Consider the following 15,680-nt stretch of genomic DNA (forward strand, 5'->3'; position numbering starts at 1 on the left):
GAGAAAACACAATTTAGAATATTTACTGTTAATAGTTACATTGTACTTAAAATAATCTAATATTAATACTTTGCTTAAATTGCATATCTGATTTCATAATATGACACAAATAAGATTTGACCTTTAAAAAAAAAATTCTTTTCTGCTACTCCAGATCATGGTTTTCAACAGGAGCATGTAACATATAATCACCTAGAGGGCTTCTTAAAGATTCTGGGCTCCACCCTGAGAGTTTCTGACTCAGTAAGTCGGGGTGGAGCTCAAGAATTTGCAGTTATAACAAGTTCCCAGGCAATGCTGATGCTACAGATCTGGGGCATCATACCCACAGTTCTGGAACAGGTGATGCTCAAGAGATGGTGTGAGGCCTACTTGTTTTTCAGCTTCTTACCATAGCTGATTAGCGGACTCACCTGGTGACTTCTAAAAACTACTAATACTCGGGTTCTGCCCTCCCCAACCCACCCTCAGAGATTCTGACTTTAGTTTGTTGTTATAGGGATTTTTAAACACTTCCCAGATGGCATCCCACTCCAGTACTCTTGCCTGGAAAATCCCATGGATGGAGGAGCCTGGTAGGCTGCAGTCCATGGGGTCGCTAAGAGTCGGACACAACTGAGCGACTTCCCTTTCACTTTTCACTTTCATGCATTGGAGAAGGAAATGGCAACCCACTCCAGTGTTCTTGCCTGGAGGATCCCAGGGATGGGGGAGCCTGGTGGGCTGTGGTTTATGGAGTCACACAGAGTCAGACACAACTGAAGTGACTTAGCAGCAGCAGCAGCAGCAGATGATTCTAATGAGGAAAGTTGAGGACAGCAGTGTGAAATGAAAATGATTTCCTTGGATCCTCCAGGATGAATCCTAATGTCCTCTAGAATTTGAGTAAAAGAAGGAACTTTTCCTTTCAAATTTGTATTTTCAACTGGCAGTGTGTGCATCAGTAAGACTAGAAAATAGCTCAGGATTCCAGTCACTGAAGGAGAGTATATCAGGATTATGCTGTTTTAATAGAAAACGGAACATGAAAGGAAGCACTTCTCACCTGCCCAAAGTAATCCAGTTCACTGAGAGTTTAGAAACAACGGAAAAGGCACTGTTCCATTCCAAATACAGCTAAAGTACAACTAGCACTATTCACCAGGCAATTCAGTCAACTCATGGACTTCCCCAGTGACCTCAGGGGAGAAAAATGGAAGACGAGAGTTCTTTCTAGACATGTTGACAAGTCTATTCCTGGCGTGAGGCAGGAAAACCTGAACACATCAAATATCATCCCTTAGCCAGGTGATTTTAGGAGATTATGACAAGTCAGTTGAGTCACACCTTATATAAGTGTACCTACTTACTAACTTGATGACTAACAGAGAAGTAGAGATCAATGATACAGAAGAGATTTTCTTTATCTTTTTCTAATTCTGCCCCAAACAGAGCCAACTGCTGGGCGGTACCCCAGAGGCCTGCAAGCCTTAGAGGTGCCCAGCCACTAAACTGAGAGCCTAGAAACAGAGACAGAGACATCAACGGCTTATTGAAAAGGGGTCTTAAGAATCCGAAGGGAAAAAAAGTCCTGGAGCAATACCTCCACCGTGCCCAGCAGACTGCAAGCAGGACACGGCCGTAACCTTCCAGAGGAAGGGAAGGCTGCCATTCATGGGGCAGAACTGCCGTCAGCTTGGCTCATCAGTTATCAGGGAAACCGGGGGCAGGGGCAAACAGGTAGGCAGTTACTAATTAAGTCCTACAATTAGGAAGACTCGATAATCACGAGAGTGAAGCAGGAGCTGGTGGAGCAGAAGACAGACAGGGAGCAAGAGGATCGCCATCTTGAATGGCCTAACCATACAACTAAGGAAGAATAGGAACAGTTTAAGTTCCTCACCAGGTGTTCAAGGTCCTTATCATTCAGCTCCAACCTCCTTTTTTTTTTAAAGCAATAAATAGGGACCAATTACATCTGACACCCCAAAGCTCCAGCCACACCATGTTTTTCTCTATTCTATGGACAAACTTTGTTAAGTGACTGAAAAGATCTCAGTCTCCATCTATCAGAATCTTAAGTATCATCAAAGCCTAATGTGAACACCCGCTCCATGAATTTTTCCCATCATCCCTAGAGAGGGCTGCATCTTTTCCTCCCCTTTGCACTCTTGATGCTTTCATTATAAATTTAGTATAGCCTATATGTGCTGTATCTTTTATGATTAATTAGTAATAAATATCTGAGCAAGTAACAGGTCTTCACCTTTTGTAATTTTCTTACATAAAATTGACACAATAGATATGTTAAAACAGGAACAGAATGATAGTAAGACTGAGGAATTTAGTTCTTCCCTATGAAACTAATTCTTTTAACACTTAGGAAAAGTTAAGTAAAATAGGGGCACTTTTAGTTAGATGTCCAAAGAGAAAAAGAAGAATTTTAAAAAAAAATCTTCTGTGATAGGGTAAATGGAAGGCTTCTTTTTCATTTTAACTGTTTTTCTCATCTTTGAAGTGGGAATACAGAGAAGAGATCAAACCTAATTGATATAATCAGCTTGATATAGAGCCCAGCTCTATCAACAAATAAAATGATGTTTAACGAATCCAAGCTTTCTGGGAAATGTCTAGTTAAGTTTGCACTTGTTTATTTCTTTGCTTTTGCACTGTCCCCCAATGATTTTACACTTATAATACATTTACTTAATAAAGAAAAACTATCACACTTCCACATTAGCAAATGATACGAGTTCTCAAGGGTAGCAGTGTTTTGCACTTCTACCCTGTTGTGCTATGCTTATTGTACTAGACATGCTGGAGTCCTTAAATAAGTTAAAACTAAAACGGTATTAACTTATTGCAGAGAAAATAACATGGTTAATAAGAAAATAACAATGGACTAGGAGTCAAAAGATTAGTCCTAGATCTATTTCAAACTCATTATGTGAGCTTGGGCAGATTATTTCAAGGTTTTGAGTCTTAGCTGACTCGTCTATTATGTGATGACAATATAAATTTTATATTTTAAATTCCAAATATAAAAGCCTAAAATTTGTGTGTACGGTAGGCTCCTATTAATATTCTGGCATAGAAGACAAAGATCAAGTTACACTCTTAGCAAAATGTTCTATAAATCATCATATACAAAGGGCATATTGTTTAACCACAACTGGGAAAAGGTCCTCTTACAGTCCTGGCCAATTCTTTTTTTAATTAAGTAACCTAAAATAGTCTACTAAGTTTGCTAATTTGCTCATATATTTAGTTAACCCTAACAAAGTCCCCCCGGAGAAGGCGATGGCACCCCACTCCAGCACTCTTGCCTGGAGAATCCCATGGACAGAGGAGCCTGGTAGGCTGCAGTCCATGGGGTCGCTAAGGGTGGGACACGACTGAGCGACTTCACTTTCACTTTTCACTTTCATGCATTGGAGAAGGACATGGCAACCCACTCCAGTATTTTTGCCTGGAGAATCCCAGGGATGGGGGGAGCCTGGTGGGCTGCCATCTATGGGGTCGCACAGAGTCGGACACGACTGAAGCGACTTAGCAGCAGCAGCAACAAAGTCTCCCCCTTTTTTTTTTCTTTTTCTTAAGGTGAAGTAAATATCTCCTGGAGGAGGAAATAGCAATCCACTCCAGTAATCTTGCCCGGACTATCCCATGGACAGAAGATCCTGGTGGGCTAGTCCATGGGGTTGCAAAAGAGCCAGAGATGACTGAGCAACTCAACAACAAGAACAAAAAGTCTAGTTAGTATATTAAACTTGAATATTTTTCAAATATTCAAATCATGCCTGTTTTTGTTCACTTTTTTGTATGTCTGGACCAAGTGTCATTAATGTAAAGTAACAGAAGTACATGTACTTACACATTTAATAAAATCAGACTAGGTCTGAAAAAAATTGACAATATAGTAGGAGATATTCAATAAATGTTCAGAAAATATAATCCATAATATTAATATTGGAGGATATCTAACAAAATGTGAAATACTCTGTGTGTCCGGTCTGCTAGCCACATTTTCAGTTTGACATAAGCCACAGTCAAAACATAACCAGACATGTGAAGGGTGAAGTCCTAGAGGAGATCAAGCAGGAAATAGATATCCAAAGACCAAACTCAGAATAGTTAAGGAATTAATATCCACCTCCAGGCATCTTCCCTAAATAATTCTTAGAGCTATTCAACTTTCTCTTTATCTGAAGGGTCTAAGTTACCTTAGGGGAATTTCAGGCATCCTTTTGTTTAGGATACTCATGAGACCCCCAGGTTTTATGATATATGCCTTCAAGCTACTGATGGTCATTCCTACACAGGTTTAATTTGTGATAAGGAACTTTTGTAAGAAATGAATTGGAGATTTTCATTTAAACCAATTGGAAAAAGTAAGCTAATCTGAAAAACACACACTTGTAATATACATCAAGAATTTCAACAGTTTCCATCACAGTACATTTACAAGCCAAAAAATTCTCCAAGTCATGATAGCTTTACAGATTTTGCTCTTTACTAGCTGCTAAGATCCAGAAATAGTAAAATTTCTATCCTTTGTTCCCAAAGTAATGGAAAAACAGTTCTTATCCCAGCAGTGGGGATAAAGTTGGATGATTCAGGGAATAAAATATTGCCAGTAACTTACACAAAATGAATTCAACTCAATAAGTACTTGTATACCTAACCTAGTGTGAAACATATTAGAACTTTTGGTTAAATTCCAAACATACTGGCAACTTCTGAAATAGAAAGAAGATAAATGCTTAAGGATTTCAAGTGATCAAAATACCTAGAGTCCAGTCAGTAGCAGGGAAGAAATATACACACATATATATATAGTCTCTCCTTGAAATACCACAGAGATTGTTAAACTGATTACTCCCTAGAAAAGTTTCTGGCGCATACTATTGTTGCACAATTGCACTCATCACACACACTAGCAAAGTAATGCTCAAAATTCTCCAAGTTAGGCTTCAACAGTACATGAGCCGAGAACTTCCAGATGTTTAAGCTGGATTTAGGAAAGGCAGAAGAACCAGAGATCAAATTGCCAGCATCCATTGGATCATAGAAAAAGCAAGAGAATTCCAGAAAAACATCTACTTCTCCTTTATTAACTATGCAAAGCCTTTGACTGTGTGGATCACAACAAACTTTGGACAATTCTTCAAGAGATGGAAATACCAGACCATCTGATGTGCCACCTGAGACATCTGCATGCAGGTCAAGAAGCAACAGTTAGACCCAGACATGAAACAATGGACTGGTTCCAAATTGGAAAAGGAGTACATCAAGGCTGTATACTGTCACCCTGATTATTTAACTTATATGCAGAGTGAAAAGTGAAAGTCACTCAGTCATGTCTGACTCTTTGCAGACTATACAGTCCATGCAATTCTCCAGGCCAGAATACTGGAGTGGGTAGCCTTTTGCTTCTCCAGGGGATCTTCCCAACACAGGGATTAAATCCAGGTCTCCCTCATTGCAGGCAAATTCTTTACCAGCTGAGCCACAGAGTACATCATGCGAAATGCTGGGCTGCAAGAAGCGCAAGCTGGAAACAAGATTGCCAGGAGAAATACTAATAACCTCAGCTATGCATATGATACTACCTTTATGGCAGAAAGCAAAGAGGAACTAAAGAGCCTCTTGATGAAAGAGAAAGAGAAGAGTGAAAAAGCTGGCTTAAAACTCAACATTCAAAACACTAAGATCATAGCATCCAATCCCATCACTTCACGCAAACAGATGGGGAAACAATGGAAACCATGACAGACATTTTTTCTCGAGCTCCAAAATCACTGCAGATGGTGACTGCAGCCATGAAATTAAAAGATGCTTGCTCCTTGGAAGGAAAGCTATGACAAATCTATATAGCATATTAAAAAGCAGAGACATTACTTTGCCAACAAATCGCCATATAGTCAGAGCTATGGTTTTTCCAGTAGTCATGAATAGATGCGACAGTTGGACCTTAAAGAAAGCTAAGCACCAAAGAATTGATGCTTTTGAACTTTTGAACTGTTGGAGAAGACTCTTTAGAGTCCCTTGGACTGCAAGTAGATCAAATCAGTCCATCCTAAGGGAAATCAGTCCTGAATATTCATTTGAAAGACTGATGCTGAAGCTGAAGCTCCAATACTTTGGCCACCTGATGCAAAGTACTGACTCACTGGAAGAGACCCCAGTGCTGGGCAAAACTGAAGGCAGGTGGTGAAGGGTATGACAGAGGATGAGATAGTTGAATGGCATCACTGACTTGATGGACATGAGTTTCAGCAAGCTCTGGGAGTTGGTGATTGACAGGGAAACCTGGCATGCTGCAGTCCATGGGGTTACAAAGAGTTGGACAGGACTGAGCGACTGAACTGAACTGACACTACTGTTAAGTAAAAGATTTTTAAATGAATGAATGCATCAAATCTTCAGTCAATGAGATTATCAAGCTGTCTCGAGTTTCAACTGATATATAACTCCTCTGACATTTTCCACCTGCACAGTGAACCCAAGATCAAGAAGTCAGGTCATCTAACCTCCATTTATTTAGCTCAGGAAGTAAAGTTTTCATGATCTAGTCTCTGTTTCTCTCTCCAGATCCTGCTTCAACCACTTTGCCCCTAGAATGCGTGTTCCAACCAACTTCATTTCTTCTGGGCCCTCAAATGCACCATGCTGTCTCACCTCTGAGCCTTTTACTGTTCTGTCTGTAAAGTTCCATGCATTTTGCACTTATGTCTCAGCCTAGATTTCATTTCCTCTGGTTAGCCTTTCCTTCCAATACCACCCCTCCCTATCTTCCCCAACTAACAAGACAGTTAGATGTCCTTCTGTATATATCCTTATGTCATTTTTTTTGCTGGTTTCATTGTTTATACTTGCTTGTTTCATTTTTTGTTTCCTATATTAACTGGGCACATTGGAAGGCAGCAATTGTGCTTCTGTCTTACTCAATCATTGTATCCCTTCTGCCTAGAATCATGCTAGACACATAGTGAACTCAGTGAACATTTGCTGAATAAATCAGTAAATGAATGATAAGTGAATGAATGATGGAACATTAGCCTTTTATGAGAATGAAAATGAAATCATCTTCACTTCTCACTCAGAATTACAAATTCTAAAATAAGTCAGAGTTGCAAAGCATGGCAAGAAAGCTAGTACAGCTATTCTAGTTCCTATAATACAATTTATCATTCTGTAGCTTCACAGTTTATCAAGCACAATGTATAAATAACTCAAAATTACTTTCTATAAATTACAATTCCTTATCCTAAGACATCCATTTGTTTTAAACATTTATTTGAACACAAAGATAATAAGGCAACTTTAAAAACAGAATTTCATGCAAGCTAGGAAATATACCTTTATATCCCAAACTTTGTTTACACTTTTGTTTACAGAAATCAATGTACTTATCATTCTTAGTTTTAATTTTTTTCATTAATTCCACAAATTCACATTAGGAATGTGAATCAAAATAAAAGCAGCTCTCTGAAATAAAATGTCTATAAGGATCTAGTTTTATTTTTAAAACTGTAAATATTTCTGGGTGACTAATCAGAATTGTGATTTTTTAAAAAACCACCTCTGCTCTTACAAAACATCTGGTGGAAAATTAAAACCTCAGAGGTTACATTAGGCACTGTAAGATTTAATTCAGTGGCCTGACATTATCATCAGCTAATCAGCTGCTTGTCCCTAAGTCCCTATTCCTATGAGGTTGGTAGCATTTATTTCAAACTGAAGAACTCTGAATTCTTTATGGAAACAGGATTTTTTTCAAGAAACAATTTTCTCAGCTCAATTGGTAACTACGTTTCCCCACTCTACATGCGTGTGGCTGAAGCTGTGAGGGGTTGCAATCTGATATAATCTTGAATTACCCTCAATTTTCTGCAGTTCACCCTCACTGGGAACTATCATGGAACAAACTTGATATCACAGGAGTGTGCAAGGCCCCTGGCTGGAGGCTGCTTGGAGAACAGGAGAGAGGAGGACCTTCACACAGGATCCTCTACCCATCTGATGCCTCTCCAGGAAGATTCTTTTCCCCAATTACTCATAGTCTAACTTTTCCTCAGAAGTTCCTCGGAGTAATCCATTCTGTTTGGTTTCTCTGCCTCCCTCCCCCCAATCATCTGGACCCAATTTACAAACCCCAAACTGCCCAAGAATGTATGCAGGACCTTTTCTGGGAGCGTCTGGAAGGGAATTGTAAACCAGACAAGACAGGGGCTAAGAGCTGAAGATCTCCTGCAATCTGCGAGGTTGGTCACAACTGCCAAGGGGAATGTTAGTCAGCAACGTGGGCTTCCTGTTGGGGCCAAGGGAAAGCCCTAGGGGTGGGCGCTGGCAGGGAGGGCAAGAAGGGCACATGGATGCAGGGGAACAGGGAGGGCAAGGAGGGCAATGGATCGCGGGGGACGCTGGAGCGGCGGAACAGGAAGTGGAGGACCTCATCCAATCTCTCCGGGTGGCTCTGGAGCCTCAGAGACCCAAGTCTGATTCTACCGTTCCTCTCACCCTGGTCCAGCGGTCCTCAGGATCCGCTGCACTCCCTACCCTGCTTTCCAAGGCAGGTCCATGCAAGGTGCTTTCATCGAGAGAAGTGGCGAGAAACCTGTCTGGAAAACTGATGAGCCCTGCGTGAGCAGCTCTGGGTCCAGCGGCCCGCAGGGACTAACCTCTTCTCGGACCCTGGAGGAGAAGTGTCAGGAATCCCGCTCTCCCCCTTGCCCCGGGGGGCCTGGGCACACCCTTGCATGGACGCACGTGGTGGCTGAGGTTTTGAGCTTTCCCGCTCACTGATTCATTCTGCAGCGGGCTCGTGGGTATGTGCATCCTCGTCCGTGGGGAAGCCGGCTGCCAGCCCAGGCTTCCAGATGTGGAAGGAGAGAGTGCGCGAGCCCCAGCCAGGCTCGGCTGCCAGCGGCTGGGAAGCACATGTTCATACAAACACTGCCACAAGGCGGTCTTTCTCTGCACTCCGCCTCCGCCTGCCCTTAGCTGGCACCCTCAGTCCTGCCCCCCTGCCCTCCTCCTTCCTACTCTCCCCGTTACAGCCTAGTAGCAGAGAACGACCACAGCCGCCCTCGTCCCTCCTGCCCCTGAGGCCAAAACCAAACTTCTATAACCCACTGACATGTTCCAGGAAGGGCCAGGACAGCCAGCCAAGGCCACGCGCCCCCTACCCTTCATCCACACTCTTCTCCCACTGAGGCAGTGGGAGCCGGTACAATGCCCAAAGAGCAGATGGAGTGCCAGGGAGGGCCGGTGAGATCACTCCCTGGGAGCAGCAGCCCCGGGGGCCTTCCGCCCTCCCCTCCGGGGTCCAGCCCCTTCCCCAATGACACTCCAGTGAGCAGGGGGCAGCCTGGGCCCCAGGTGGGCAGCACGTTTGTTGGCCTCCTAACGACTAGAGGCAACTGCCTCTGTGTCTCATGATTCCAGGAGCTCCGTGATGTTCGAGGTTTTGTGGGCACCCTCTCGCCCATTCGGCAACCCTGCCGCATGGTTCAGGCTCCGCGCACAGAGCCCAGGGGGACCGCGAGCACCCCAGCAGTTCCCAGGCTGGATGCCCGAGGAGCACCGAAGGGAAACAAGACCTCAGCCAGGGCCCTGAGGGAGGAGAACGGAAGGAGGATGCGAGGGCAATGGGAGCTGGAGCCCGGGCGGGCGTCAACGAGTCCAGCTCCGGGGCTGCAAGAGCCGCTACCACCGGCCTCGGGAAGTGAGCCAGCGAGCTGTTCCTCCCGAGCCGCAGGATCTCTTTAGCATAAACTGTCTGAGAGACCCGCTGGCAGGAGGCTTCCTTTCAAGCACGGTATTTTACAAATTGAGGAGACAAGGGGAGGATGCTGCGGCTGTTCGCCGGCTCCCAACTTCAAAAAAAAAAAAAAAAAAAAGTGCCAAGTAGCTAGGGCGCAAATCTCTAACTGGCTCAGCGGATCCAGGGGGTGGGGAGAGCTGCTGGTCTAACCCCTGCCCCGCGGGTGGGCTACTTACGATTTTGCCGTGTGGGAGACCTGTCCACGCCTTGTCCTGTGGGCTCCTAAATGCATTTGTATGCATTTGTCCTTACAGCGGGGCGCTAACGGAAAACAGAAGCCAACTCCGAACTGCTAAGTGTGCAGGTACTGTCCATGAAAAAGGGGGAAAAAAAATCACGTGAAAACGATGCTCTAAAACCTCAACAATAACCAAAAAAGGGAGGGACAGACGGAAGAAGAGCAGAGAAATAGCACCGGGCGGGTAGACGGCTAGGCTGCCCAGGGCCCCAGCTCGGTAGCGGACAGGCCCGGGGTGGGTGAGGGGGAGCGCTCCCCTGGGAGGGCGGGCAAGGAGGGACACCTCACTGGCGGGCTGCAGGACGCCGGCAGCAGCGGGAGCTCGGCTGCGAGCGCAGCCCTCGAGTTCACTTGCGGTTCAAAGGCGACTCCGTGACTCCAGTGGAGTCCTCCGCTTTGGGCCTGGGAGGAGAAAGGAGTGGGGGGAGGGCAGGAGATGAAGTGGGGGAGGAAGTCCTTGGAAACAACCCGCGCTGGAACATTTGTCAGACAAGTACACACACCCACTTCGGAAATCTTGTCCGTGCGAGCTGGCCGGTGGCAACTGCAGGCGCTCGGCGTGGACTGCCGCCGGCTGCTTCCCCTGGAAGAAGAGGAGCCCAGCAAATCCGGCCGGTGTTAAATTTCACCGCTCCCTGACTTGCAATGACATCACCAAACACAGTGCACACCTCCCCCTCCACCCCGCAACCTTCCCCCTACCACGCGCCTAGCTGGGGCGCCCCAGTCCGCAAGCTCCCGGGCCCTGGGGCGAGCTCGCAGCCACTGGCACCGCCCAGACACTCCCGCTTCCCACGCATTCCCGGGCTTGTAGGTGACTGGTATCCTTCCTCCCAAGCATCCGTGTACCGTTTCCTTTTTCAGCAGTCCCCAATTTGATGTTTTCCCCCATTTGATGTTTTCTCTCTTGCTGTCTCCCATCCCCCTTTTTCTGTCCTCTTCATACACATGTTCTAAAATCATGTATAAAACTCAACAGAGTCCTTCACTCTCCTCCAATTCTCTTGCTTTTTTTTTTTTTTTTTGCAGCTATGCTTGTGGCCTAAATCATAAACCAACAGCAAATGTTCTCATTAATTCCTTTTCTCACCTTCACTCTTTCAATCGGCCCCCCGTGTTACTTTCTATTGATTTTTCTTTCCTGTAATCCACTTTTCTGCCGTCTGCCCTTCTCTCCTATACAATCATGGACTAATGGTCTGCACTTATACATGAAAAGCACAGGAACACACCACTGCCTTACCAGTTTGAATACCTTCTCCAAGGTTTGTGACAAGTTTCTTTTTCGATCTAAGTCCCATTCTCTCAACACATTTTTTCATATTGAGAAGTCTACTTCCAAGATTTGCCAAAAAAAAAAAAAAAATTAAGTTCTGATTTATCTTCCTCAAATAAGACTGGAAATTCCAGGAGGCCAGGGATCTATTATCTTGCTCATCATTGTATTTTCAGCATCTCAAATACTATTTGTTATGTCTGTTTAATGAATGACTGCTGTATACAGTGAATATCATATCTTGGAGAAATGATGTTGTCTATTCTGTACACCATCCACAGCTAATGACCCTTCCACAAAGGCATCTCACATTACACACACATTACAAAGGCTTCAGTTCAGTTCAGTTCAGTCGCTCAGTCCTGTCCGACTCTTGGCGACCCCATGAATCGCAGCATGCCAGGCCTCCCTGTCCATCACCAACTCCTGGAGCTCACTCCGACTCACCCATCGAGTCAGTGATGCCATCCAGCCATCTCATGCTCTGTCGTCCCCTTCTCTTCCTGCCCCCAATCCCTCCCAGCATCAGAGTCTTTTCCAATGAGTCAACTCTTCACATGAGGTGGCCAAAGTACTGGAATTTCAGCTTTAGCATCATTCCTTCCAAAGAAATCCCAGGGCTGATCTCCTTCAGAATGGACTGGTTGGATCTCCTTGCAGTCCACAGGACTCTCAAGAGTCTTCTCCAACACCACAGTTCAAAAGCATCAGTTCTTCGACGCTCAGCCTTCTTCACAGTCCAACTCTCACATCCATACGTGACTACTGGAAAAACCATAGCCTTGACTAGACGGGCTTTAGTCAGCAAAGTAATGTCTCTGCTTTTGAATATGCTATCTAGGTTGGTCATAACTTTTCTTCCGAGGAGTAAGCGGCTTTTAATTTCATGGCTACAATCACCATCTGCAGTGATTTTGGAGCCCCCCAAAAATAGTCTGACACTGTTTCTACTGTTTTCCCATCTATTTCCCATGAAGTGATGGGACCGGATGCCATGATCTTCATTTTCTGAATGTTGAGCTTAGGTGACCATATTAATGATGGAAACAATTGATGTGGCCCTTGGAAATTGGGAGAGTTTTTCCTTTAAGAACATAGAGTTTAATCCACCCTCCTCAATTTTTCAACTTTTTATTTTGAAATTTTAGATTTACATAAAAGTTGCATAAAAAATAAAGAGAATTCCTATATAACCTTCATCTGACTTCTTCTAATGTTGATATCTTACATAACCATGTAAATTATCAAAACCAGGAAATTAATACCAATACAACTAATCTATAGATCTCACTCAGATTTTGTCAATTTTCCCAAATGTTCTTTGTTTTGTCCAAGATCTAATCCAAGATAGTTTAAGTTAATTAAGTAATTAATCAAATCATACAATGGAAGTGACAAATAGACTCAAGGGATTAGATCTGATAGACGTAGTGCCTGAAGAGCTATGGACCGAGGTTGTAACTTTGCACAGGAGATGGTGATAAAAACCATACCCCAAAAAATAAATGTAAAAAGGCAAAATGGTTTGCTGAGGAGGCATTACAAATAGCTGGGAAAAGAAGAGAAGCAACGGCAAAGGAGAAAAGGGGAGATACCCATCTAAATACAGAGTTTCTAAGAATAACAAGGAGAGATAAAGCCTTCCTCAGTGAACAATGCAAAGAAATAGAGGAAAACACTAGACTAGAGATCTCTTCAAGAAAATTAGAGACACCAAGGGAACATTTCTTGAAAAAATGAGCACAATAAAGGACAGCAATGGTGTGGACATAACAGAAGCAGAAGATATTAAGAAGTGGCAAGAATACACAGAAGAAATATACAAAAAAGATCTTCATGACTCAGATAACCATCATGGTGTCATCACTTACCTGGAGCCAGACATCTTGGAGTGTGAAGTCAAGTGGGCCTTAGGAAGCATCACTATGAACAAAGCTAGTAGAGGTGATGGAATTCCAGCTAAGGTATTTCAAAGCCTAAGGGATGATGCTGTAAAAGTGCTCCACTCAAAATGCCAGCAAATTTGGAAAACCCAGCAGTGGCCACAGGACTGGGAAACCTCAGTTTTCATTCCAATCCCAAAGAAAGGCAATGCCAAAGAATATTCAAACTAGCCCACAATTGTACTCATTTCACATATTTCACACACTAACACAGTAATGCTCAACATTCTCCAAGCTAGACTTCAACAGTACATGAACCGAGAACTCCCAGATGTTCAAGCTGAATTTAGAAAAGGCAGAGGAACCAGAGATTAAATTGTCAGCATCCCTTAGATCATAGAAAAAGCAAAAGAGATTTCCAGAAAAACATCTGTTTCATTGACTACACTAAAACCCTTGACTGTGTGGACCACAAAAGACTATGGAAAATTCTTCAAGAGATGGGAATACCAGACTACCTTACCTGCCTCCTGAGAGACCTGTTTGCAGGTCAGGAAGTAACAGATAGAACCAGACATGGAACAATGGACTGGTTCCAAATTGAGAAAGGAGTATGTCAAGGCTGTATATTGTCACCCAACTTATTTAACTTATATGCAGAGTACATCATGTGAAATGCCAGGCTGGATGAAGCACAAGCTGGCATCAAGATTGCTGGGAGAAATATCAATGATCTCAGACATGCAGATGATACCAGTTTGTGACAGAAAGTGAAGAGGAACTAAAGAGTCTCTTGATGAAAGTGAAAGAGGAAAGTGAAAAAGCTAGCATAAAATTGAACATTCAGAAAACTAAGAATATGGCATCTGGTCCCATCACTTCATGGCATATAGATGGGGAAACAATAGAAACAGTGACAGACTTTTTTGTGTGATTTTCTTGGGCTCTGCAAAATCACCACAGATGGTGACTGCAAGCCATGAAATTAAAAGATGTTTGCTCCCTGGAAGAAAAGCTATGACAAACCTAGACAGCATATTAAAAAGCAGATACATTACTTTGTTCACAAAGGTCTGTCTAGTCAAAGCTATGGTTTTTCCAGTAGTCATGTACGGATGTGAGTTGGACCATAAAGAAAGCTAAGTGCCAAAGAATTGATGCTTTTGAACTGTGGTCTTAGAGAAGACTCTTGAGAGTCCCTTGGACTGCAAGGAGATGCAACCAGTCAATCCTAAAGAGAACCAGTCCTGTATATTCATTGGAAGGACAGATGGCTGAAGCTGAAGCTGCAATACTTTGGCCATATAATGGGAAGTACTGACTCACTGGAAAACACCCTGATGGCTGGGCAAAACTGAAGCCAGGATGAGAAGGGGAATGACAGAGGACAAGATGGTTAGATGGCATCACTGACTCAATGGGCATGAGTTTAAGCAAGCCTTGGGAAATGAAGTACAGGGAAGTCTGGCATGCTGCATCCATGGGGTCTCAAAGAGTTGGACATGACTGAGCGACTAAACAACAACCATAGTTAATCAACTAAGATATTAAATAAATTGCCATATCTCCTTAGTCTCCTGCCATCTGTGGCATTCCCTGTTCAAAGAGCACTGGCCAGTGATTTTGTAAAAGTTCCCCAAATGTGGCTTTGGGTTATGTATTCTCATGATTCAGAGTTTGTATATTCAGCTAAAACACCACTGAGATGATATTGTGCCTTTCTCGGGGCATCATATTGAGCATACATAACACTGATATATTTTATTATTATTTATATTAACTTTGATCACCTAGTTCATATGTCATATGCCAAATAGCCATTGTAACTAGCCCCCTTCCTCACTTTTGTAAAAAATAGCCACAGCCTTCTGGAAACCTCCTAGAAATCCAGTGCCAAGGGAAGATATACATTCTTAACTTTAATAATTTCTACAGTATTCTATTCCTATAGTATTTCTATTTTTGACTACTGGTCAAAAATTTGTGTCTCTATTTCCCCTTCAATTATTTAAGGATTAAAAATATTTCTTTGTTCGCAATGTTGAGTCAATATTTGACTCCTGTATTAAATGGAATTATCATTAAAATGTATCTAAGTTTTTTTGAGTATAAAAAGAAAATATTTGTTAGTTAGGGTTAGTAAAGTTCTTTTCTTGCAGAAACAGCCAAAGAGTATGCATACCTTCAAATAGAATATATTTGATTGTGGGAGAGGAAGCATTGCCCAGTAAAAAATAAACAATGTAAGGCTGCAATGATATAGACTTTTTACGATGCTGGAGTTTAGCATATTTCTAATTAATCAATATAGCTTAACGAAGACCATGGCATTTAGCTGGGCCTTGAAAAGTCAAGAGGATTTATATAGGTGGAGAAGAGAAAGATAGTATGCTTAGAAATAGAGAACAGGAGACCAATGATAATTGGACAAGAGGAAGATACATGAACTGTATTTAGGGGAAAGGAGTAGATTCA

At 43.0% G+C, this 15,680-nt stretch overlaps 1 protein-coding gene across 1 annotated transcript in view; it reads right to left on the bottom strand.

The window, feature by feature from the left end:
• The window catches only part of COL24A1 (collagen type XXIV alpha 1 chain), a 396,719-nt gene extending 386,200 nt beyond the window's left edge, over positions 1 to 10,519 (bottom strand). The window contains exons 1-2 of the mRNA XM_018045691.1: positions 10,330 to 10,519; positions 9,985 to 10,115 (exon numbers count right to left, since the gene is read on the bottom strand). Coding sequence (XP_017901180.1) covers positions 9,985 to 10,040 — 56 coding nt within the window. The 5' untranslated portion in view covers positions 10,041 to 10,115; positions 10,330 to 10,519. The remainder of the gene's footprint in view (positions 1 to 9,984; positions 10,116 to 10,329) is intronic.

This window comes from Capra hircus, chromosome 3, assembly GCF_001704415.2.
Source record: "Capra hircus breed San Clemente chromosome 3, ASM170441v1, whole genome shotgun sequence".
Lineage (NCBI taxonomy): Eukaryota > Metazoa > Chordata > Mammalia > Artiodactyla > Bovidae > Capra > Capra hircus.